The following is a 27,370-nucleotide window of genomic DNA, read 5'->3' as shown; positions in this document are numbered from 1 at the left end:
AGTAGTCAATGAACTTTAGCTAATATGTTTTCTCTATAGTTACAATATATAGTTTCTCTATAGTTATTCCACGAGAGCCTATCTTTACATTTTAAATGATTGTTAATTAGCACGTGGAAAGCTTGTGAAACCGGTTCACTATAGAAAAATGGTGTCCAATAAGGATTTTTCATGTGTATCTCTTTTTTTTTTAAATGTCACATATATGGTTCTTCGTCTGTAGGATTCACTTGAAAAAACAACAAACACTAAGTCTCAAAAACTCACTCAGGAAATGAACGCACATGGTAAGAAATTCAAGCATTTGCAAAGGACCACAGAAAACACACCTCTTTTGTCAGGGACAAAATCATGAAATAATAAGACACACCTGAATCCAATAAAAGTCTAGGACGGTCTCTGCCGACCCTCTGGTGCCAGGACGAACCATAACAGAGAGACACGTACAAAGCTCTCCCTCGCCCTCCATTTGGCACATATGACCATGACTCTGTCCTCCTGATTCCTGCTTACAAGCAAAAACTAAAGCAGGAAGTACCATTGACTCGCTCAATAAGGAAGTGGTCAGAGGACGCAGATGCTAAGCCACAGGACTGTTTTGCTAGGTGGATTCACAGACTGGAATATGTTCTGGGATTCTTCTGATGACATTGAGGAGTACGCCACATCAGTCATTGGCTTCATCAATGAGTGCATTGATGATGTCGTCTCCACAGCAACCGTACGTACGTACCCCAACCAGAAGCAATAGATTACAGGCAACATCTGCACTTAGATAAAGGCTAGAGCTGCCGCTTTCAAGGAGCAGGACTCTAACCAGGACGCTTGTAAGAAATCATGCTATGCCCTCTGACAAACCATTAAACAGGCAAAGAGTAAATACAGGACAAGATTAAATCAGACTACACCGGCTCCGATGCTCGTCGGATGTGGTAGGGCTTCTGAACTATTACAGACTACAAAGGGAACCACAGCCGCGAGCTGCCCAGTGACACGAGTTTACCAGACGAGATTTTAAAAAAATCTATGCTCGCTTTGAGGCAAGCAACACTGAAACATGCATGATCGCATCAGCTGTTTCGGATCACGCTCTCCGTAACCGATGTGAGTAAGACCATTCAAATCAAATCAAAATCAAATCAAATTTATTTATATAGCCCTTCGTACATCAGCTGATATCTCAAAGTGCTGTACAGAAACCCAGCCTAAAACCCCAAACAGCAAACAATGCAGGTGTAAAAGCACCATTAAACAGGTCAACATTCACAAGGCAGCAGGGCCAGACGGATTACCAGGATGTGTACTCCGAGCATGCACTTACCAACTGGCAAGTGTCTTCTCTGACAATTTCAACCTGTCCCTAACCGAGTCAGTAATAGCAACATGTTTCAAGCAGACTGCCATAGTCCCTGTGCCCAAGAACACCAAGGTAACCTGCCAAATTGACTACCGACCAGTAGCACTCTTGAAAGGCTGGTCATAGCTCACATCAAACCCTTTATCCCAGAAACCCTAGACCCACTCCAATTTGCAATCTCTATTGCACTTCACACTGTCCTTTCCCACCTGGACAAAATGAACACCTACGTGACTACAGCTCAACGTGCAACATGATAGTGCCCTCAAAGCTCATCACTAAGCTAAGGACCCTGGGACTAAACATCTCACTCTGCAACTGGATCCTGGACTTCCTGACGGGCCACCCCCAGGTGATAAGGAAAGGTAACAACAAATCTGCCATGCTGATCCTCAACACTGGAGCTCCCCAGGGGTGAGTACTCAGTCCCCTCCTGTACTCCCTGTTCACCCATGTCTGCATAGCCAAGCATGACTCCAACACCATCATTAAGTTTGCCGACAACACAGTGGTAGGCTTGATCACTGGCAACAATGAAACAGCCTATAGGGAGGAGGTCAGAAAGTGTGTGGTGCCAGGATAACAACCTCTTCCTCAATGTGATCAAGACAAAGGAGATGATTGTGGACTACAGAAAAAGGAGGGCCGAGCACATTCCCCATTCTCAACGACGGGGCAGTATTGGAGCAGATTGAGAGCTTCAAGTTCCTTGGTGCCCACATCACCAACAAACTATCATAGTCCAAACACACAAAGACAGTCGTGAAGAGGGCACGACAACGCCTATTCCCCCTCAGGAGAATGAAAAGATTTGACATAGTTCCTCAGATCCTCAAAGCGTTCTACAGCTGCATCATCGAGGGCATCCTGACTGGTTGCATCACCGCCTGGTTTGGTAACTGCTCAGCCTCTGACCACAAGGCACTACAGAGAGTAGTGCATACGGCCCCATACATCACTTGGGCCAAGCTTCCTGCCATCCAGGACCTTTATGCCAGGAGGTGTCAGAGGAAGGCCCAAAAAATTGCCAAGGACTCCAGCCACCATAGTCATAGACTGTCCTCTCTGCCGCCGCACAGCAAGGGGTACCAGAGCGCCAAATCTAGGTCAAAAAGGTTTCTTAGCAGCTTCTAACCCCAAGCCATAAGACTCTTGAACAGTTCATTAAATGGATACCCGGACAATTTGTATTGCCCCCCCCCACACACACACAGTTTTACACTGCTGCTACTCTCTTAATTATCCATGCATAGTCACTTTACCTCTACTTACACTACCGGTCAAACGTTTTAGAACACCTACTTATTCAAGTGTTTTCTTTATTTTTTATATTTTCTAATAGTGAAGACATCATAACTGTGAAATAATACATTTGGAATCATGTCATAACCAAAAAAGTTTTAAACAGATTCTTCAAATAGCCACCCTTTGCCTTGATGACAGCTTTGCACACGCTTGGCATTCTCTGAACCAGCTTCACCTGGAATGCTTTTCCAACAGTCTTGAAGGAGTTCCCACATATGCTGAGCACTTGTTGGCTGCTTTTCCTTCACTCTGCGGTCCGACTCATCCCAAACCATGTCAATTTGGTTGATGTCGATTGTGGAGGCCAGGTCATCTGATGCAGCACTCAATCACTCTCCTTCTTGGTAAAATACACTGCCTGGAGATGTGTTGGGTCATCAACAACTTTATTATAAGATTAGCAAAAATGAAGCAATCAATAACAACCACTCAACAGTGCATCGTTTTGAAAGCTCCACGAACAGAGTTGTCTCTCTCCTCTTATAGAAAAAGAACAACCTATTCTGTCTATGTGGCAGTTTAGCAGATGGGTGGAAACAGGAACATGGTGTGTAAAAGCTGATTTAGCTTGTCTGTTCAGATTCAAATAGTGTCATGGCTGTCCTGTGAGGATCCAAATAGTTCAGATCAGCTTGGCAATGGATGACTTCAACCAGACTCTCTCTCACCCACAGAGGGGCGGGAGAAGGGAGCTGGTGGGGGGATGACACCCACACCCTGTTGTAAATCAAGGAGTGAACATCCCTCTCCAAATTCACACATGAATGTGCTATTGTCTACACAGACATCATCCAGCTGAAACTCAAACGCGTTCTAAAGTGAATACTGGAACAATATTTCTAACATAGAACATGGGGAACGGTCAGAGGTGATCTAAAGAATAATAATGACATTTTGGTTGTTGTTTTGTGATGTCATTACAAATGATGTGAAGGAAATACTATAACTTGAAAAGTATACACACTATATGTGTGAATTGTTCATCCTCTAGATTGTGAATGAAATATGAAAAATTATGAGTGTTTTTGTTAAGAGAGGGATGTGATCTTAGAAACTATAATAGGAAATTGTTCCTATAACTTTGTACAAGTAAGTAGTCACCGCCCCCTTGAGTGAGGTCAGAGAGCATGTCAGCCGACAGAACCGCCCCTTTTGAACAAACTGTATAAAACGATGGGTTAAGAATTAACATATCCGACCAGAGAGGCGTGTAGCTGCAGCTCATGTTGTTAGAATTCTGAAATCTTAACATGAGGTAGAGACAATGAAGTCAGCTCCCGGACAATCACTGGCACGGCTGATTATCTGTCTTAAGTAAAGTATCTAAAAAAGCTCATTTAAGTGGGACCGTTCAATTCTACTACTTTTCTCAAATCACCATATTACTCTGCTCTCATCACCCTACTGAGAACCATCAACATGGCTGGCTAGCCTATCTTCAAGTAGTTATCTTCCAGAGCGAGTGGAAGTAGAGTGAGCTCTGTAGTTCTGTTCAGGACTGCATTACGGGTTGCCGAATACCAGGCTACAGAAGAGGAGAGCAACAGCAGGAGACAGGTGAGGACCGATTTTGGACAATCAAAGCCTTACAAGGGTGCCACAAAAAGGCCCAACTACCTTTCCAAGGAGGCCTGGTTCCGACAGAGATACCCGGCGAACCAAGACATTTACACGTAAATACATTCATGATTTCTTACTCCAAACGGGCGGCGGTTTGTGTGCAAAGTATATGATTACTGTGAGAGTAGTTTCTAAATATATTATGAGAGAGTAGTTTCTAAGTATTACAGTAGTTTCTAAGTATTATGTATCTCTCTCTCTCACCCTCTCCATGTCTTTGTAACAAGCCGCCAAATTGTGTCAGTCTGCTAGGGACCTGTTTCTAATGTATTAATGTTGCTTCTACTCGGGACGCTTGCGTCCCAACTAGAGCTCTGGAAATGCAAATGTGCTACGCTAAATGCTAATAGTATTAGTTAAAACTCAAAAGTTCATTAAAATACACATGCAGGGTATCAAATTAAAGCTACACTCGTTGTGAATCCAGGCGAAAGCATGAGAAGCTATTATCTGATAGCATGTAACACCCAAAAAGACCCACAGGGGACGTAAACAAAATAATTAGCATTTCGGCGTTACACAAACCGCACAATAAAATAGAAAACATTCATTACCTTTCACCATCTTCTTTGTTGGCACTCCTAGATGTCCCATAAACACTATTTGGGTCTTTATTTCGATTAAATCGGTCCATATAAAGCCTAAATATCGTTATATGTAGACTGTGTGATAAACGAAAAAAACATTGTTTCAAAACGTAACGTCATTTTTTTTAAATTCAAAAAGTCGACTATAAACTTTCACAAAACACTTCGAAGTACGTTTGTAATGCAACTTTAGGTATTAGTAAACGTTAATAAGCGATAAAATTCATCAGGAGGCGATGTAAAGATCATTAGCTGTCCGTCTGGAAAAATGTCCGGCTAGAAACTCAACGAAAATATCCGGTCCTAGACCATAGGAGATACGGTGCCCTGCATGTGTTTGACCAAGAAAAAACTCGAAGGGAAATGACAAGACTCTAGACACCGTGTGGAAGCTGTAGGTACTGCAACCTCAGTCAATTAATTGTGGTTCACCTTTATCAATGGGTTCAAGTAGCGCATGGATATATTTTCCCATTTTCAGTGATCAGTTTTTCCTGTGCTTTTCGATGTAAATGCCGTTCTGGTAAAGCCACAGCAGTGATTTAACCAGTTTTATAAACGTCTGAGTGTTTTCTATCCACACAGACTAAGCAAATGCATATACTATATTCCTGGCATGAGTAGCAGGGCGCTGAAATGTTGCGCGATTTTTAACAGAATGTTCAAAAAAGTAGAGGGTCGACTTAAGAGGTTAAGTGTGAATGTGTATCCTGTGTTACCATTTAGTTAGCTTAGGGGTGGGCAACTCCAGTCCTCGAGGGCCTGATTGGTGTCACGTTTTTCTCCATCCCTAGCTAACACAACTGATTAATCAAATTGCACTCTAAACTGAAGATCGTGATAAGGTGATTATTGGAGTCAGGTGTGTTAGCTGGGGCTGGGGAAAAACTGTGATACCAATCAGGCCCTCGAGGACTGGAATTGCCCACCCTTGAGTTAGCTATTAAATAAATAATAAAATCAATTTGTGTAGTACTGAATCATAAGTAAGGCTGTTTTAAGTTAAGACCTTTATAGTTTAATTCGTAAGATGGTAACTCTTTAAAGAACCGCTCTCGTGGTGCCCCAAATCCTAATGAGTTTTGGTTACGTGATTTATTTAATCGGGTAACAATTAAACATAGTTAAAGTAAGCGAACACATAAAACCAGACACTTTATCCTTTCAAACCCTTCACTCTGGGTTGTACAATCTAAAATACACACAAGGGATCTGTAGCCTCTGATTATTTCCATAGTATTTACCTATAAAACCATTGCAGTAGAATGTTTTAACTTAAGACCTTCACTTCATACAGTTACAGTGATGCTTCATTACAAAATTTAATTCATGGATTCTGGCAATGACATTTTAGCTGGAGCTTTTGTTGCGAGTGGCATGTTAATGACAGATCGGTATCTCAATGCATGTATTTTCTAAATTACTATTCCTTTTGCGGTGTGCAGACCTCCACAATCAACCTGATACCCCAAATAAACCATTTTGGATAAGCCTAAATCAATTATGGGACGGTTGACCACCCCCCCTCCCTCCCGGAACTCATTCTTCTGGCATTTCTTCATTTTGTTCTTCAGATAGTGTTTCAGTCTGTCCTCCCAATGGCACATGTTTGAAGTGGATTGCTTTTTATAATGTCCCAATTTTAAAATCTGTGGAATTATCTGATTTTCCCAAGCAGATGAATCTCTCACCTGAGTCGCCACCACCATCCTTCACAGTCCATTTTGTCTTGTCTATTTTCCTAACAGTACACCAGCAGCATGAGAGAAGTTTGGATGAGATCTCTCTCAATGCTGACTCCATGTGGACTCATGTCGCACTACTGAGAGAAAATGCATGAGCGGAAAGGCAGTTGATTGTTTCAAATGGATGCTGGCTCGGAATCAGGTAGAAGTGATGAAGGACAGTGTCATAGTGAACGCCATTGTAACCATTACTTCAATCAGTTAGAGGGGGTGAGGCTCACACTGTTCTTGGTTGAATTATCCCTTCGAGAGAGAGAGAGAGAGAGAGAGAGAGAGAGAGAGAGAGAGAGAGAGAGAGAGACAGACCAGAACAACCGTTTAGTTTAGGGTATTTCTGATTCAGGAAATCCAGACAAACTATTCACTGTATGACAAATGTCTATTAATACAAATGTCTAAGACAAATGTCAAAGAGAATAACAACACACAGTTGAAACCATTCTTGCAAATTGGCTTGTACTCCCCATATCATCTTGACAATCTCACCGCAGATTTACAGAGTCAGGGAGTTAGAGGGCTAATCCTTAGGGAGAAATCCCGACCATGCAGCAGAACCAATCTGGTGATAGTTGTATTGAAGCAAGACAAAAACAAACACAACTACACCAACAATACACACAAAACAAACAAAACATACACGTCTTCCCATTTGACACATGACTCACATTGTGATTCATGCGTCCCCCCATAAAAACCACAACAATTGTGGTCCAAATCACACATAGGACTATTGATAAATTAAAACTTCTTTCTAATTATCAGTGTTTACATATTACATTTAAATCTCACCCAATGTCTCTAGTCTTTCTAGTGAGGTTGATCAGGCCGCACCAGAAAGTCAGAACAGAGGTCAGAGGTCATTCTATCCAATTAAGTGAGTGTTTCTTTCCCTTTTATTTCCCTGTACCTCAGACTCATTATTGAAAGACATTTCAAACATTAATTTTGTGCACCAGGTTTACGTTGCGTTTTTCAGCACATGTCTTATCAAGATAATTTACATGTGTGTAACCAAAATGCGAACAATAGATACTTCAGAAACATTTATTTGTTTACCCTTTAAGATGCATTCTTTCTAAACCGTGAAAAACCCACTAACACCAAAATAATAAGACCCCAAACAATAAATCAAAAACAGTATTAACACCACTAACAGCAATTCATAACAGGTTGATTGTGTGTGGGTGCTTGCGTGTGTGGTAAGACGTAGGGTTAAAAGCAAACAAAATGGCCAGGCCTTACTTAATTTGGGAGCTCCCTTAACTTCTTGGTGACAGGGGGCAGTATTTTCACGTCCGGATGAAATGCATGCCCAAATTCAACTGCCTGCTCCTCATCCCCTGAAGAAAAGATATGCATATTATCCAGATTTCCAAGGGATCTTCTTGCAGTTCCTATCGCTTCCACTGGATGTCAACAGTCTTTAGAATTTGATTGAGGTTGTTCCTTTGTGTAATGAAGAACTACGGCCATCTTGAACGAGGGTCACTTGAAGTATACTGTTAGATAGAGACGCGTGACCAGAAAGCTAGCTACAGTTTGTTGTCCTCCTGTATTGAACACAGATCATCCCTTCTTCAAATTGATCGATTATTTACGTAAAAAAATACCTAAAGTTGTATTACAAAAGTAGTTTGAAATGTTTTGGCAAAGTTTACAGGTAACTTTTGAGATATTTTGTAGTCACGTTGCGCAAGTTGGAACCGGTGTTTTTCTGGATCAAACACGCCAAACAAATGAAAATTTTGGATATATATCGACGGAATTAATCGAACAAAAGGACCATTTGTGATGTTTATGGGACACAAACAGCCTTTTTGAAATCTGACATGTTGGCTGGATTCACAACAAGTGTAGCTTTAATTTGCTATCTTGCATGTGTGATTTAATGAGTTTGATTTTTACAGTAATTTATTTGAATGGTAACTCTGACAGAGCTCCAGAGCTCCTCTGTGGAGAACCTTCCAGATGGACAACCATCTCTGCAGCACTCCACCGATCGGCAGGGACAGAGAGACTAGTCAGGATTGATGGAAAGATGAACAGAGCAAAGTACAGAGAGATCCTTGATGAAAACCTGCTCCAGAGTGCACAGGACCTCAGACTGGGGTGAAGGTTTACCTTCCAACAGGACAATGACCCTAAGCTCACAGCCAAGACAACGCATGAGTGGCTTCTGGACAAGTCTCTGAATGTCCTTGAGTGGTCCAGCCAGAGCTCGAACTTGAACCCGATCGAACATATGTGGAGACACTTGAAAATAGCTGTGCAGCGACGCTCCCCATCCATCCTGACAGAGCTTGAGAGGATCTATAGAGAAGAATGGGAGAAACTTCCCAAATACAGGTATGCCAAGCTTGTAGCGTCATACCGAAGAAGGCTCGAGGTTGTAACCACTGCCAAATGTGCTTCAACAAAGTACTGAGTAAAGGGTCTGAATACTTATGCAAATGTGATAATTACATTTGATATTTTTAATACATTTGCAAGCATTAAAAAATAACTTTTTTTGCTTTGTCATCCTGGGGTATTGTGTGTAGATCGATGAGGGAAAAAAAGTAATTGATACATTTTAGTATAAGGCTGTAACGTAACAAAATGTGGAAAAGTCAAGGGGTCTGAATACTTTCTAAATGCACTGTATATATTTCTGACAGGTTCTAGGGTGTTGGGACTCAGTATATCTGTCCCTCTCATGGTCTGAACCCTGTTCCAGTTCCACTCTTTCATAGTCTCTCACGGGTGGTCCACAACAGAATGGGGAGCTCTGATGACCAGGTTTCAGGGTCCCAGAGGCAGGGTCCTGATGGGCAGACCACAGGCTGTGAGAATTGGCAACAACACCTCCTCCACATTGACTCTTAACACAGGGGTCCCCCAGGGGAGTTTTTGCTTTGTCATTATGCAGTTTGGTGTGTAGATTGATGAGGGGAATTTAAAATATATATATATTTCAGAATAAAGCTGTAACGTAACAAAATGTGGAAAAAGTCAAGGGGTCTGAATACTTTCCGAATGCACTTTAAATAGAGAGATTATTTTTAATTACTCAAACTACTGTGGCGGGATTGGACCCCCTAGCGGGCCATACGTTTGACACAGCTGTGTTAGATGGAAGATGGGTTAATGGAGAGAACAGCGGACCTGTCCAGTGAGACATGTCCCTGAATCCCTCCTGTGTTCCCCAGCGCTTTAAAACATCCTGCTTCACTAAAACACTACCAATACTGTAACTGCATGTACATCCTGTCCAGGTCGGCTTACAGATCTGACTTCATGAATATTTCAGTGCTCTTTCGCCCCCAAACCTTTTTGTAATGACGTTTCCATGTTAACCGTTCCGTTCCAGTGTACAGCCCTGTCCCGTGTTAGGGCAAGGGGTGCTTTATGACCCCCCATACACCCTCCACTAATACCTATTTCTGTCAATCTTCCCCTACCCGACTTCACCACTCACCACAATCGCTTAAGCAAAAAGTACTTCAGCCTCACTGGCTACGACCAAAACACCAAACCGCTCACTCCCATCCCAACTCTGCATCACAGTGGCACGCTTTTCCCTCCCCTAAATGTATACCTGCACCAATCCCCCCCACCTCCACACCCCTCCCTCATTCACCCATCCCATCTCCAACATGCCTGTCCATGGAGACCAGCCCTAGTGGGGCGGGGGGCACCTGCTGCCCAACTTCGATACCTGCGGAGCCAAGTCAAATACACAGGATCACTCCCTCTTCTCTACCTCCCTCTGCTCTGGGAGAGAAGAATAGCCTCCTTCAATCTTTGTGTCATTAATTTGTGCTGGCAGTCAATAAAATATTTACCAGGAACCCTAAAGGCAATTACATTAAAGAGCGTGGTTAGACACCCCCTTCCCCTCAGCAGCCCCCTCACGTGATCCTGCCGATTTGGTGAATGGTCACAATCTACAACGTTAGATTTCATACACTATCAATAATTAAGCCTGCTTCAAGAAGAGGGGGGAAAGAGGGACAAGAATGAAAAGGGAAGTAATGAGATGGAGGAGTTTAAAGGGAAGAGAGGTATGTGTGTGAGAGTGTGTCAGTGTGTATATGTGTGTGCTCTTTTTGAGTTTGTCCATTTGCTCAAAGTAAAAGAAATATGTACTTGTGGCGATGTCTTTACTCCATTGCTGAGAGCTTTGCTGCCGTATTGCCCCTCTCTGCACCCCCCCCCCTTCTCCTGTCATACTATAACCACATGCGCACACACACACATATACACATACAAATACACACACGCACATACACACAGACACACAAACAACCATTATGGAATGAAATGATGGCTGAAAAAATAGTAAATCAAATTGATTTATATAGCCCTTCTTACATCAGCTGATATCTCAATGTGCTGTACAGAAACCCAGCCTAAAACCCCAAACAGCAAGCAATGCAGGTGTAGAAGCACGGTGGCTAGGAAAAACTCCCTAGAAAATAGTGGTCATACTTCAGAAAAAAATGCTAACAGAATGAAAATGGAAGTAAATATACTGTTATTGTAGTGGTTATGCTATGTGAAAGCAATGAAGGAGGGAGGGAGAGAGAGAATGGGCAGAGAGACAGTGAGCTGACAAAATACTAAGAGCCCATTAAGAAACACTTAGGTATTTTAGGCAGATGCCAGAGCAGTGTGAGTCAGAACCAGGAACAGCACAGAGTAGAACAGAGCTCTCCCCCTCTCTCTGTCCACGCGCGCACACACACACACGCGCGCACACACACACACACACACACACACACACACACACACACACACACACACACACACACACACACACACACACACACACACACACACACACACACACACACACACACACACACACACACACACACACACACACACACACACACACACACACACACACACACACACACACACACACACACACACACACACACACACACACACACACACACACACACACACACACACACACACACACACACACACACACACACACACACACACACACACACACACACACACACACACACACACACACACACACACACACACACACACACACACACACACACACACACACACACACACACACACACACACACACACACACACACACACACACACACACACACACACACACACACACACACACACACACACACACACACACACACACACACACACACACACACACACACACACACACACACACACACACACACACACACACTGTGCAGAGATAAATCTCCAATCCACAGATACATTCCTTTGGGCATGGAACCACCATGCTGTCAAAACAAAGAATTCCCAGCCCCAGAATTAATAGATGAAAACACTCAATTAGCACCAGTCAACCACCTCCTCAGGGTTATTTGCCCAAACATCAGTGACAGTGTGTTGAGCTCTGCCACTCTGATGTTGACAGTGGGGCTGAGAGGTGATGGGTGTTAGAAGGGTTATTTATACAGTCAAGATATTGCCACTCCTATTTGCCATATTTTCAATTTAAGCCTACTAGAAAGTGTGTGCCCTCAGGCTTGAAGGGAAGCAAAAGTAATTCCGCTACCTAAAAATAGTAGCCCCCTTTACTGGCTCAAATAGCCTCAAATAGCCTACCAATCAGCCTGTTACCAACCCTTAGTAAACTTCTGGGAAAAATTGTGTTTGACCAGATACAATGCAATTTTACAGTAAATAAATTGACAACAATCTTTCAGCGTGCTTATAGGGAAGGACATTCAATAAGCACAGCACTTATACAAATGACTGATGATTGACTGAGAGAAATTGATGATAAAAAGATTGTGGGGGCTGTTTTGTTAGACTTCAGTGCGGCATTTGACATTATCGATCATAGTCTGCTGCTGGAAAAAGCACATGTGTTATGGCTTTACACCCCCTGATATATTGTGGATAACAAGTTACCTGTCTAACAGAACACAGAGGGTGTTCTTTAATGGAAGCATTTCCAACATAATCCAGGTAGAATCAGGAATTCCCCAGGGCAGCTTACTTTTTTCAATCTTTACAAAAGACATGCCACTGGTTTTGAGTAAAGCCAGTTTGTCTAGGTATGCGGATGACTCAACACTATATACTTCAGCTACCACAGCAACTGAAATGACAGCAACACTTAACAAAGAGCTGATTTGATTTGCAGTTAGTTTCAGAATGGGTGGCAAGGAATAAGTTAGTCCTAAATATTTCTGCATTGTATTTGGGACAAATCATTCACTAAACCCTAAACCTCAACTAAATCTGGCAATAAATCATGTGGAAATTGAGCAAGTTGAGGTGAACAAAGTGATTGGATTAACCCTGGAAGGTAAACTGTCATGGTCAGAACATATTGATACAATAGTAGCTAAAATGGGAAGAAGTCTGTCCATAATAAAGCGCTGCTCTACCTTCTTAACAGCACTATGAACAATGCAGGTCATACAGACCCTAGTTTTGTCGGACCTGGACTACTGTTCAGTCATATGGTCAGGTGCCAGAAAAAGGGACTTAGGAAAATTGCAATTGGCTCAGAACAGGGCAGCACGGCTGGCCCTTGGATGTACATAGAGAGCTAATATTAATGATATGCATGTTAATCTCTCCTGGCTGAAAGTGGAGGAGAGATTGACTTCTTCACTACTTGTATTATTGAGAGGTTTTTATATGTTGAATGCACCGAGCTGTCTGTTTGAACTACTGGCACACAGCTCGGACACCCATGCATACCCCACAACACATGCCACAAGAGGTCTCTTCACAGTCCCCTTGTCCAGAGCAGACTATGGGAGGCACACAGTACTACATAGAGCCATGACTACATGGAACTTTATTCCACATCAAGTAGCTAATGCTAGCAGTAAATTTAGATTTAAAAAACTGATAAAAATGCACCTTATGGAACAGCGGGGACTGTGAAGCTACACAAACATAGGCACAGACACATGCATACACACACACACGATAACATACACACTATACACACAAGCACACATGGATTTTGTACTGTATATATGTGGTAGAGGTGGAGTAGGAGCCTGAGTGCACACAGTGTGCTGTGAAATCTGTGAATGTATTGTAATGTTTTTAAAATTGTACAAACTGCCTCAATTTCGCTGTACACCAGGAAGAGTAGCGGATGACTTGGCAGCAGCTAATGGGGATCCATAATGAATACAAATACAGTACCAGTCAAAAGTTTGGACAAACCTACTCATTCAAGGATTTGCATTTATTTTTTGCTATTTTCTACATTGTAGAATAATAGTGAAGACATCAAACTATGAAATAACACATATGGAACCAAAACAAGTGTTAAACAAATCAAAATAGATTTTGTATTTGAGATTCTTCAAAGTAGCCACCCTTTGCCTTGATGACAGCTTTGCACGCTCTTGGCATCTCTCAACCAGCTTCATGAGGTAGTCACCTGGAATGCATTTCAATTTCCTCCAGTTGTGTTGTGACAAGATAGGGGTGTTATACAGAAGATAGCAGAGGTGGGACTTTCGCCTGGACTTTCCCGCGCCTCGTGACTTTGGATTGTGTACTAAATGCGCAATCAAAAAGGAGGTATTTGGACATAAATGATGGACCCGGAGGGCGTGGAGCAGGGCGATCCGGACGGAGATGGTGGAACTCCCGCAGCGTTGAAGGGTCCAACACGTCCTCCACCAGAACCCAGCATCTCTCCTCCGGACCATACCTCTCCCAGTTCACAAGGTACTGAAGGCCCCTCGCCCGAACGTCACATGGAACGAGGGGTTAATACAGTAATCAGGGGGAAGCTGTAACCTGTAACTCACCTCATTCAGTCTCCTGAGGACTTTAAATGGCCACAGAAACCGCGGACCGAGCTTCCGGCAGGGTAGGCGGAGGGGCAGGTTTCGGGTCAAGAGCCAGACCCAGTCCCCTTGTGCGAACACCGCGGCCTCACTATGGTGACGGTCTGAGCTGGCTTTCTGGCGAAGCACGGCGCTGAAGGTGAACATGGGCGGCGTCCCATGTCTCCTCTGCGCGCCGAAACCAGTCGGCCACCGCAGGAGCCTCGGTCTGACTCTGTTGCCAAGGAGCCAGAACTGGCTGATACCCCAGTACGCACTGGAAGGGGGAGAGGTTAGTGGAGGAGTGGCGGAGCGAGTTCTGGGCCATCTCTGCCCAGGGCACGAACACCGCCCACTCCCCTGGCCGGTCCTGGCAATAAGACCTCAGAAACCTACACACATCCTGGTTCACTCTCTCCACCTATCCGTTACTCGCGGGGTGAAAACCTGAGAAAAGGCTGATCGAGACTCCAAATGTTCCATGAACACCCTCCAGACCCTTGAAGTAAACTGGAGACCCCGATCAGACCCTATGTCGGAAGATCCGTAAGGAAATCCACTGACAGGTGCAACCACGGCCGTTGTGGAATGGGTAAGGGGTGGAGCTTACCTCTGGGCAGGTGCCCAGGAGCTTTACACTGGGTGCACACCAAGCAGGAGGAAACATACACCCTCATGTCCTTAGCCAAAGTGGGCCACCAGTACTTCCCACTCAGACAGCGCACCGTCCGACCGATGCCTGGATGATCAGAGGAGGGTCAGCCGGGCACAGACAGCAGACGGAATGTACAGACGCCCATCGGGACACTGGAGGGGAGTGGGCTTTGTCCACGTCCAGCTCCCACACTATCGGTGCCACCAGGCAGGATACCGGGAGAATGGGGATGGGATCCATGGGCTGCTCCTCTCTGTCATACAGCCGGGACAGTGTGTCTGCCTTGGCGTTCTGGTAACCTGGTCTGTAAGAGAGGGTGAAAACAAAACGGGTGAAAAACATGGCCCACATTGCCTGGTGAGGGTTCTGTCTCCTCGCCGCCCGGATGTACTCCAGATTGCGGTGGTCAGGCCAGATGAGAAAAGTGTTGAGCCCCCTCAAGCTAATGTCTCCACCCCTTCACGGCCTTTACGACAGCCAACAGCTCCCGTCCCCCACATCATAGATTCGCTCCGCCGGGCTGAGCTTCCTCAAGAAGAAGGTACAGGGGCAGAGCTTTGGTGGCGTACCCGAGCACTGAGAGAGCATGGCTCCTATCCCAGCCTCGGACGCGTGCACCTCCACTATGAACGCCAAAGAGGTATCTGGATGAGCCAGCACGGGAGCTGAGGTAAACAGAGCCGTCAGGTGACCAAAAGCCCTGTCCGCCTCAGCCGACCACTGCAAACGTACCGGTCCCCCCTTCAGCAGTGAGGTAATGGGAGCCGCCACCTGACCAAAACACCGGATAAACCTCCGGTAGTAATTGGCAAACCCTAGAAACCACTGCACCTGCTTTACCGTGGTGGGAGTCGGCCATTTACGCTCGGCTGAAATGCAGTCACTCTCCATCTCCACCCCTGAGGTGGAAATGCGGTACCCTAGGAAGGAGACGGACTGTTGGAAGAACAGGCATTTCTCAGCCTTGACATACAGGTCATACTCCAACAGTCGACCAAGCACCTTTGCGCACCAAAGACACATGCTCGGCAAATGCAGCGGAGTATATCAGAATGTCATCAATATACACCACTACACCCTGCCCATGCAGGTCCCTGAAAATCTCGTCTACAAAGGCTTGGAAGACTGATGGAGCATTCATCTACCCGTACGGCATGACGAGGTACTCAAAATGCCCTGAGGTAGTACTGAAAGCCGTCTTTCACTCGTCTCCCTCCCGGATACGCACCAGGTTGTAATCACTCCTGAGATCTAGTTTGGTGAAGATGCACGCCCCGTGCATTGACTCAATTACTGTGGCTATGAGATGTAGCGGGTAACTGTACCTAACAGTGATCTGGTTAAGACCTCGATAGTCAATACACGGGCGCAGACCTCCCTCCTTCTTCTTCACAAAAAAGAAACTTGAGGAGGCGGGTAAAGTGGAGGACCGAATATACCCCTGACGTAGGGATTCGGAAACATATGTTTCCATAGCCGCCATCTCCGCCTGTGACAGGGGATACACGTGACTCCTGTGAAGTGCGGTGTCTACCAGGAGATGACTATCCACCGTAGTAGCACCGGAAACCCCTAGACATCTACCCGAGCACTCTCGCGACCACCCCGTGAGAGCCCTCTGTTGCCACCAAACAGTGTGGTCGTGACTGGGTAACCAGGGTAGGCCTAGTACAATGGGAAACGCAGGAGAGTCAATAAGAAAGAGACTTATTCTCTCCTTGTCATCCCCCTGCATCACCATGCCCAGGGGAGCGGTGGCCTCCCTAATCAACCCTGACCCTAAGGGTCGACCTTCTAATGCGTGAACGGGAAGGTCAAACCCACGGGAACAATGGGGATCTCTAAACTAAGGGCGAACAATTTGTCTGTAAAGTTCCCAGCCGCACCTGAATTGACGAGCGCCTTATAATGGGAATGCGGGGAAAACTCAGGAAAAGTGACATACAAAAACATGTGTGCAACAGAGGGCTCTGGGTGAGAATGGGGGGGACACCAGAGTTCCCTGCCTACTGCCTCGATCCCCAGAGGAACCAACCCGGCACTGACCAGCAATGTGACCTCTGCGGTCACAGATGGTGCACGAGACGGAACCTCCTCCGGTCTCCCTGCGCACAGCACCTCCCAGCTCCATGGACATTGGAGAGGTGGTGCTGGGGTATTGATCCGACAGACCCCGCTCTGGACTTCCGCGGGTAGCCAGCAGGTTATCCAACCAAATAGACAGGTCCACCAGCTGGCCGAAGGTGAGGGTGGTGTCCCTGCAGGCCAACTCCCAACAGACTTTTTCCCGCAAACTGCAGCGATAGTGGTCGATCAGGGCCCTGTCGCTCCATCCCGCGCCGGCGGCCAGGGTCAGAATTCCATGGCGAACTCCTGGATGCTCCTTGTCCCCTGCCTCAGGTGGTAGAGACGTTCACCCGCCACTCTACCATCGGGCGGGTGGTCGAAGGCTGCCCGGAAACGGCAGATGAAATCCTCGAAATGGTCCAGCGCCGCGTCTCCTTCTCCCCACACGGCGTTGGCCCACTCCAGGGCTTTCCCTGAGAGACACGAGACGAGGGCGGACACCCTCTCATGGCCCGAAGGAGCCGGGTGGACGGTTGCCAGGTAGAGCTCTAGCTGCAATAGGAAACCCTGGCAGCGTGCAGCCGTCCTGTCGTACTCCCGGGGAAGGGCTAGACAAATTCCACTTGGACCGGGTGAAGGGGAGGCGAGTAGTGGAGACCCTGGTTGTGCTGGGGGAGGTGCTGGAGGAACTCCATGTCTCTCCCAGCGGTCCATGGTTTGGATAACGCGGTCCATGGCGGCGCCGAAATGGTGGATTATCGCTGCTTGCTCCTGGACGCGCTCCTCGCAGGAGAGTAGAACTAGGTATTAGCCGGATGCCTAGAAGACTGGTGACGCCTAGCGCCGAACGCCACCCGAACAAGGAGAGGAAACGACTTTGGTGGAAGTGGTGACAGGGACTATCATTTGTTTTTCAACAGGACAATGACTCAACACACCTCCAGGCTGTGTAAGGGCTATTTGACCAAGAAGGAGAGTGATGGAGTGCTGCATCAGATGACCTGGACTCCACAATCACCCGACCTCAACCCAATTGAGATGGCTAAGGATTAGTTGGACCGCAAAGTGAATGAAAAGCAGACAACAAGTGCTCAGCATATGTGGGAACTCCTTCAAGACTGTTATGTAAAGCTGTATTCAAGGCAAAGGGTGGCTACTTTGAAGAATCTAAAATAAAAAATTTAAATGTTTTAAAACTTCTTTGGTTACTACATGATTCCATATGTATTATTTCATAGTTTTGATGCCTTCACTATTATTCTACAATGTAGAAAATAGTTTTAAAAAATAAAGAAAAACCTTGAGTAAGTAGGTGTGTCCAAACTTTTGACTGGTACTCTAAATGTGCACATTCTTGTGTAGTTTTTTTTCTGTCTGTCTGTCTGTCTGTCTGTCTGTCTGTCTGTCTGTCTGTCTGTCTGTCTGTCTGTCTGTCTGTCTGTCTGTCTCTCTCTCTCTCTCTCTCTCTCTGTCTGTGTCTTTCTGTGTCTCTTCTGTTTGCTTGTCTGCATGACTGTTTCTTTTCTTCTGTCTGTCTGTCTGTCTGTCTGTCTGTCTGTCTGTCTGTCTGTCTGTCTGTCTGTCTGTCTGTCTGTCTGTCTGTCTGTCTGTCTGTCTGTCTGTCTCTCTATGTCTGTGTCTTTCTGTATGTCTCTTCTGTTTGCTTGTCTGCATGCCTGTTTCTCTGCTCCTTTATGACAATCAATTTATCTTTTAATTTACTGTGTTTCTCTGTCTTTTATGTCACTCTCTCTCTCTGATTGTCCATCAGTCTATCCCTCTCTCCCTGTCCGTCTGTCTGCTCCGCTACATCTGCAGCCCACGGTCCACTGCCTACAGTATCTGTCTGTTTGTCCCAGAGGAGTGCCTCTCCCAGTTGAGCTGATGTATATTTGATGAGAGGGTGCCGCGGTCCTGCCACTGAGGAGAGGAGAGCCAGGCGTTTGCTGGGGAATAATGGCTGCAGCCTGAGCCTGCTGCACCCCGACACCATCATCATGCTCAGGTTTCTGTTTCTGACTCAAAGTCAACAAGACTCCTTCGCCTATTGTGGGGCCTCCGCTTTGACAGGGCTTGGGTTTCACAGTTCCCTCTGTATCTCACTGCCACACACATGCATGCACAGATACACGCACACACGCACACACACACACAGAGAGAGAGAGAGAGAGAGAGAGAGAGAGAGAGAGAGAGAGAGAGAGAGAACACACAAAACACGCCTGGGGTTTCAGATCCCCAGTTTGAGCGACCATGCTATCTCAACACCCTGATAAAGCTTCAACGCTGATTTATAATAATATAGTAACACTTCTTGTTGCACTTTCACTACTGGTACCTGGAATCAAATGGCACTTTGTGACACTTGTTTCACTAACTGTAACTACAATTACTGTAAACTACCATTTCAGCATTTAATTTCTATGCAAAAGTAAGAGAGTTAAGAATGTACCATAAGCTCACTCCACAGCTAGCTTGAAATGTTCTGTATGAACTTGATATCCGGTAACAATGGTGCCGTGACTCGGCTCTACAGTTTGAGGGGTGAATTTAGCACATGTGGATGTGTGAAACGTACTCCTCAGCCTGTAGTGTCCCTACTTGCGGCAGCAAATAGCTACCTTTTCACATGGCGATGACTGGTAAGACCCTTCAGGAGGCCGGTCATGTGTGCTAGCAGTGTTTTTCTGCAAAGGGACCTGGACGACTGATCTGTGTAAAGGAAAGAATTAATTGGGCCATGTATCGTGAGATTTTGAGTGAAAACCTTCTTCCATCAGCAAGGGCATTGAAGATGAAACGTGGCTGGGTCTTTCAGCATGACAATGATCCCAAACACACCACCTGGGCAACGAAGGAGTGGCTTCATAAGAAGCATTTCAAGGTCCTGGAGTGGCCTAGCCAGTCTCCAGATCTCAACCCCATAGAAAATCTTTGGAGGGAGTTGAAAGTCCGTGTTGCCCAGCAACAGCCCCAAAACATCACTGCTCTAGAGGAGATCTGCAAGGAGGAATGGGCCAAAATACGAGCAACAGTGTGTGAAAACCTTGTGAAGACTTACAAAAAACGATTGACCTCTGTCATTGCCATAACAAAGTATTGAGATAAACTTTTGTTATTGACCAAATACTTATTTTCCCCCATAATTTGCAAATAAATTCATTAAAAATCCTACAATGTGATTTTCTGGATTTTTTTTCTAATTTTGTCTGTCATAGTTGAAGTGTACCTATGATGAAAATTACAGGCCTCTCTCATCTTTTTAAGTGGGAGAACTTGCACAATTTGTGGCTGACTAAATACTTTTTTGCCCCACTGTATAACAGACTGACCCTATCCCCCCGACACATAAACTACTGCAGCATAAATACTGGAGGCTGAGACAGGAGGAGCCAGGAGACACTGTGGCCCCATCCGATGATACCCCCGGACAGGGCCAAACAGGCAGGATATAACCCCACCCACTTTGCCAAAGCACAGCCCCCACACCACTAGAGGGATATCTTCAACCACCAACTTACCATCCTGAGACAAGGCCGAGTATAGCCCACAAAGATCTCCGCCACGGCACAACCCAAGGGGGGGCGCCAACTCAGACAGGAAGACTACGTCAGTGACTCAACCCACTCAAGTGACGCACCCCTCCTAGGGATGGCATGGACGGCATTAAAGATTGCAGGTAAGGGCGACAGCAATGTTGTAGCATACAGGAGATACAGATATCACCTGACCTTTTATTGATATCTACATAGCATTGATGTGAATCACACTGCGGCTCTCTCAATTATACAAGCCTTTACGGATTGTGGATGTTGTGAATGGCTGTTTACAAATGTATAAATGTAGCCTATGTAACCCAACAATTTCATTAAAGAAGTGCCTATCAATCATTGCCTATCAATCATTGTTTTTGCGACCCGTGCACAGCCAGTGAAAAATGTGTTGCTGCATAGTGTGGATCCCAGCCTACACGGAATACAAGTTTGAGGGAATTCCTCTCTTCTAAACTCTGTGGTGTTGTGCTCCACATACTGTCAAAAACAAGTTTAATTTCAAAAGACCACGAGTAGGGCTTTTAATTGCTCAATCCAATTTGGGCTGATTCAGTATTTGTTCCACTGGCCTAACATGCCTGCTCAAACTTGTACACTTTTAATAGGCTAGACTTCAACAGCTGAAATTATCGAGATATGAAAGTGTCACCAAGAAAAACGTACACAATAGGCCGGCGATAATATCAACATTGCTTTGATCGGATTGGCCCAATCAGTCCTCCATGACAACAAAAACATAAACAACAGAGTAGGCTAATAAGTCCTTAGGTTTGCGGTTATCTTCATGTAAAATAATTTTTCTAATCAATGTTTCCAAGTCATATTGTTGAAGATCAAGGGGTATTGAATCAATTGTAATGACTGTAAATGTGACAGACGTTGGTTTTAATTGTACAGATTTCCTAATCGTATTGTTATCTGTATTGAAGGAGAAAGCAATGGGTTAGAAACATACCTAACCCATGGGTTAGAAACATACCTAACCCATGGGTTAGAAACATACCTAACCCATGGGTTAGAAACATACCTAACCCATGGGTTAGAAACATACCTAACCCATGGGTTAGAAACATACCTAACCCATGGGTTAGAAACATACCTAACCCATGGGTTAGAAACATACCTAACCCATGGGTTAGAAACATACCTAACCCATGAAGTTAAATGCAACATCAATATATGACCAGATATGTCAAATATAAAATAGATGTCATTCAATTGTTAATATTCATTATTATCAGTGGTGGAAAAAGTACTCAATTGTCATACTTGAGTAAAAGTAATAGGAAATGACTCAAGTAAAAGGGAAAGTCACCCAGTAAAATATTACTTGAGTAAAAGTCTAAAAGTATTTGGTTTTAAATATACATAAGTATCAAAAGTAAATGAAAGTGCTAAAATGTACTTAAGTATCAAAAGTAAAAAGTATAAACCATTTCAAATGACTCATATTAAGCAAACCAGACAGCAGAATTGTCTTCTTTTTTTAGACAGATAGCCAGAGGCACACTCCAACACTCAGACATAATTTACAAGCAAAGCATTTGTGTTTAGTGAGTCCGCCAGAACAGAGGCAGCAGAGATGACCAGGGATGTTCTCTTGATAAGTGTGTGAATTGGACCATTTTCCTGCCAACATGTAACGAGTAAATGTATGGAGTAAAAAGTACATTATTTTCTTTAGTAATGGTAGTGAAGTAAAAGTAAAAGTTGGCAAAAATGTAAATAGTAAATTAAAGTACAGATACCCCAAAAAAACTACTTGAGTAGTACTTTAAAGTATTTTTATATTCTAATGACTCTTAGTAAGAAAGTAATCTAAAAGTAACTGAAAGTAATCAGATTATGTTACTGAGTTTGGGTAATACAAAAGTAAAGTTACTGAATACAATTTTGGACAGGTAACTTGTAACTGTAACGGATCACATTTAGAAAGAGACCTATACAACCCTGCAAGCAGGGCAGAAGTCCTGGTTTCAGTGTGAGCCATCTCAGGAGGAAGTGGTACTTGCTTAGCAAGCAGCGTGTGACTTCTGTAACAGTGGTGACTCGGATGAGCAGTTGGGCTCAGCTTGACAGCTGGGGTCGCTGTGCAGTGGGTTTAAAGGGGGTGAGTGTAAGCTAGCTTGAAATGTTGCGGATGGAGACATCCAATTTGTACCTTTTGGGTGGCTCAACCCATTGGAACCAGAACTTTCTATAAAATCTATAACTATTCAACATTGACATGATGTTTATAAGAGAAAATGTCAAGAAGAAAGCCCCCAGCCCCACATCTGTGATGGGGGTTTCTAGGAGATCCCTGCCCAACAGGGTGGGGCAGACAGGGGCATGGGGAACCATGCCTAGAGTGGTGGTCCATCTCCATCACTATCTCCTCAGCCTGGCTGATATAGGCTGTGATTGACAGCACTTGCTCTGTTGACCTGCGGTAAAACAGTACATATTTCATCAACCTCCCTGTACTTCATATCCATTCTGACCTGTTTATTCTTTAATTGGGGATCCCATACTGTGGTTTGCACCACAAAGTAAATTAACTATGATTAATGTATGTATTAATTGCTAGAAAAGAAAGGGAATGGTGTCAGGGAGGATTATTGTTTGGTCGTCCATCAATTCATAATTGAACTTTTAACAGAAGCTTGTCTGAATCCACTGTTCACTGGAGTTATTTCACTGCTGGCTATTATTTATATTTAATTTCAGGTATCACTTTGGAGTTTTTTTGTTTCAGCACAGGCAAAAAAATGTCGTTAGACCATCGAATGTTCATTGAAAAAAAAGCCTATTACAAAGTTATGACAGAAATTAGGACATCGAATAAATGTCAACGGATCCAATAGAAAGCACAGCAATCTGCACAAAGCGTGTTGTCGTTCTGAGAACCAGCCATTGCACCTGTCAAAATCAAACTTCCAATCATCGCCTCGGAGTGGGTGGTGGTTTTCACTCAAGAGGCGTGGTTAAATACACAATTTCCAATAACATTTGGAGACAATGGGGAAAGGAGGGGGTGATGACCCACCGTTGGGGCGGGGCCAGTAACACAGCGTTATATTTTAGGTGGCTGCTAGGTAGCATCCATACTAGAGCCAAAAGCGGAGGAGTCCGAACGGATAGAAAAAGACCTACAGGGGGAGCAGGCAGGAGGTTTAAACCTGTCATCGTTAGCAGCACTACCATCACCCTCAAACAACCAACAATTATATAAATTTGTTTAATCTTGAGACGTTTCTAGTGACAACGGACCAACACGGAGCCAAACGAGAAACGGAAAACGGCCCTTACTAACTTCTGCAATCATGATGTCAATGAACAGCAAACAACCTTTCAGTATGCATCCCATACTGCACGAGCCGAAATACACGCCTCTTCAATCGAGCTCGGAGGCCATCCGGAGGGCATGCATGCCCACTCACTCGGTGAGTTACTTGACATTCAAATTATCCAATTATCACGAATGAAAGGTATAGTCTCATAGCCTTAACGTTTTAATGCCAGGTGCACAAGTACAGTGAAATGCCCTTCTTGCTAGCTCTAAACCCAACAATGCAATAATCAATATCAATTGGAGGGGAGAATAGAACATGTGGAATTGGGTAAAACAACTAGCTAAATGATTTGTATTTACACGAAAACCACGCATTGTCAATATCGTATTGTTAATATAATGTTTTCAGTCAGTCTCATGTCAAATTCGTCTCATTCCATGGCGCAGAGAAATTATTGAAGAGGATTGAAATATTCATTATTAACGAATAATCAAAAGTGATGGTGCAGTGGAGGATTTGGGCATATGAATAGTTGGGTTTATAGTCATGTATTGGTACATTACATTAACTTAACGATTTGATATTATGTATGATAAATTGCTCATTGTGGATAATGTAATTTATAGTCTTTCCACAAAAGGTAAACATTTCAAACCTCTTGCGTAATGCATTTCCATTTTTAAAACAAACTGCCTGTTTGGGCAGCATTAATAACCTGTCTCCTCTCTGCTTCCCCTGCTCCTCTCCATCGCACAGCTGCAGGGCAACATCTTTGCCGGCTTTGATGAGACTTTACTGCAGAGGGCTGAAGCGCTGGCAGCGGTGGATATCGCAAAGAGCCATCCTTACAAGCCAGACGCGACTTACCACACCATGACCACCATGACCAGCATGACCTGTACCCCCACCTCGTCCTCGGCCCACCTCCATCACCCATCCGTGCTCACCTCGCACCACCACCACCACCCACATCACCAGGGCTCTCAGGGCCTGGATGGCGACCTTCTGGACCACCTGACCCCCGGCATGTCCATCTCCCTGGGAGGAATGCCCGGCTCTGACGTCTGCTCCACGGCCTCCCATCCGCACGCCCACATGTCCGCAATCAACCACATGCAACACCACCATCATCACCAACAGGCCATGAACATGCACCCCCACAGCATGGGTTCGCACACCTCACTGGGCGGCGGGGGGGACTCAGAGCCAGACCCCAGGGAGCTGGAGTCCTTCGCAGAGCGGTTCAAGCAGAGGCGGATCAAGCTGGGGGTGACGCAGGCGGATGTGGGCTCGGCCCTGGCGAACCTTAAAATCCCCGGGGTTGGTTGCCTCAGTCAGAGCACGATTTGCCGGTTCGAGTCCCTCACCTTGTCTCATAATAACATGGTGGCCCTAAAACCCATCCTGGAAGCTTGGCTGGAGGAGGCAGAGAGGGCGCAGCGGGAGAAAATGACCAAGCCGGAGATTTTCAACGGAGGAGACAAGAAGAGAAAACGCACCTCCATCGCTGCTCCGGAGAAGCGCTCTTTAGAGGCATATTTCGCTGTGCAGCCAAGGCCCTCGTCAGAGAAGATTGCAGCGATAGCCGAGAAACTGGACCTCAAAAAGAACGTGGTCAGGGTGTGGTTTTGCAATCAAAGGCAAAAGCAGAAAAGGATGAAGTTCTCTGCAACACACTAGGCCAAAGGCAGAGCAAAACTTTCATCGAATAGACAAATCAGAAACAAATAGGCACACGGCTAATGTGGCCAATCGAGGCTGGCAGACAAGATGCGCTTCGCTCCTTTGAATTGGATAAAGACTTGAAAACCAATATCCCCCGGGGCAAAACGTAGGCTATAACTTTTGACATTTAAAACTCAACATATCGACGAATACAATAACAGTGAAACAGGAGATCGAAGTCATCATACTCTTGAGTCGGAAAAGAGAAAACCCACCCCTTAACTCATGGCAATTATTGTACAAAAAAATTGAAATCGAATAATACTTGTTATTATTCTCTTGAGTCAGAATAACTGTTTTATATTTATCATTGTACATTTTTGTGAATACATTGCACCTGTTTGTGTGAAGAGCGCATCTAGTTCGTTATTTAAAAAACATGTTAATAGTCAAATTGTTGTTTGCAGAAGATGCTTAGGGCTTAATGTTGTCATCATTATGTGTCTCAGAGATGGTTGCCTCTCCGTAACACGGGGGTATTACTGTAATCCATTGCATGGTTTACTCATAGGGCGTTATGTGTGAATTTATAGTTCTAAAAACCCATCTGAATGCATTGCAATAAGAGAGCATACACACGGGCAAACGCACGTACACGCGGACATTCACAGTATACTTCTCTGTGTCTACCTCATTACGCTAGTGTTGGCACATTCATGGTCATTTTGGACTGTATGAGTATAAAACACACAAAAATAATAGTTTATTCGTTTTTCGTTTTTTTCCCACAAAGTTATGGTTGAATTAGATGACTCACAGATATGTCGGCTAAACATGGTGTATGTCTGTACTAATTTCACTGCAATGATGCTTTGACAATCAAATTATTTAGAATAATTACGTTGTAAAACTGCCCTTTTCTGTCCTCACATGGAAACGAAAACATTTGTGTTATTATTATTATCATTATTGGGCCATGGATGGAAATAATGGTTACATTGCATTCCCTGAGTTCAATGCACATTGTAGATATTTTAAACATGAGCAATTGTTCACTTATTTATATTTTCACAATTTTACTTAGTTAGGTTTATTTTTATTAACCTATTTATTTATTTGAACTGAATTTATTTACAAAACAACGTATATTTGTGAATATGTGCTTTAATGTGTCTGTGTAAGCGACAGAAACTAAAATAAACCATGCACGTTTTACCTCATCTTCTCCTATAAGTTATTTTGGGGTAAACATATCAACAATCTCCACTCGATGTCTGTTCGTCTGCTAGAATGGAAAGCAGCTGGTGCTTTGAAATGAGAGAACACTCTCGTGATGGGAGGTTGACGGATCAGTTCTAGAGTGGAACAATTTAAATCTGTTTCTGATTTTGGTGGTGGACAGAACTTGATGAAGACTACGTCAATGATCAAATCAATTGAGCGTATGAATGATTCCATTCGATATTGAACAATGATTAATATATTATGATACATTCTGATTTTGTTTATATTGATTTGTTTCAATGAGAAATAACATTTAGAATTAGCCATAATGGGGAGGGAATACATGATCGAGTCTAGATTAGGCCTATAATATTATCACTACCAAATGATTTGCCTACGTTTCACTTTTCCCTAGTACCAAAAGCAAAATACAAACTCGAACCTTTTGAAAAATGGTTACTATTATTCCTCGCACCTCAGAAAACTTTAAATGAGACCGAGTCTTGTC

The 27,370-nt window shown here is 44.4% G+C and overlaps 1 protein-coding gene across 1 annotated transcript; it reads left to right on the top strand.

Annotated features, from left to right (window-relative positions):
* Positions 1-23,805: 23,805 nt before the first annotated feature.
* Positions 23,806-26,906, top strand: LOC115104683 (brain-specific homeobox/POU domain protein 3-like). The gene is made up of 2 exons (XM_029626035.2): positions 23,806-24,123; positions 24,730-26,906. Exons 1-2 carry the CDS (start codon positions 24,004-24,006, stop codon positions 25,651-25,653), a joined length of 1,044 nt encoding a protein of 347 aa, XP_029481895.1. The 5' UTR covers positions 23,806-24,003; the 3' UTR covers positions 25,654-26,906.
* Positions 26,907-27,370: the final 464 nt, after the last annotated feature.

Source organism: Oncorhynchus nerka, linkage group LG22 (assembly GCF_034236695.1).
Source record: "Oncorhynchus nerka isolate Pitt River linkage group LG22, Oner_Uvic_2.0, whole genome shotgun sequence".
Taxonomy (NCBI): Eukaryota; Metazoa; Chordata; class Actinopteri; order Salmoniformes; family Salmonidae; genus Oncorhynchus; species Oncorhynchus nerka.
This window is presented reverse-complemented; position numbering and strand designations above follow the sequence as displayed.

Coding starts and splice junctions, on each gene's coding strand:
- LOC115104683 (XM_029626035.2), top strand. CDS start 24,004: ATGATGTCAATGAACAGCAAACAACCTTTCAGTATGCATCCCATACTG. Junction 24,124..24,729: donor CATGCATGCCCACTCACTCG/GTGAGTTACTTG, acceptor TCCATCGCACAG/CTGCAGGGCAACATCTTTGC.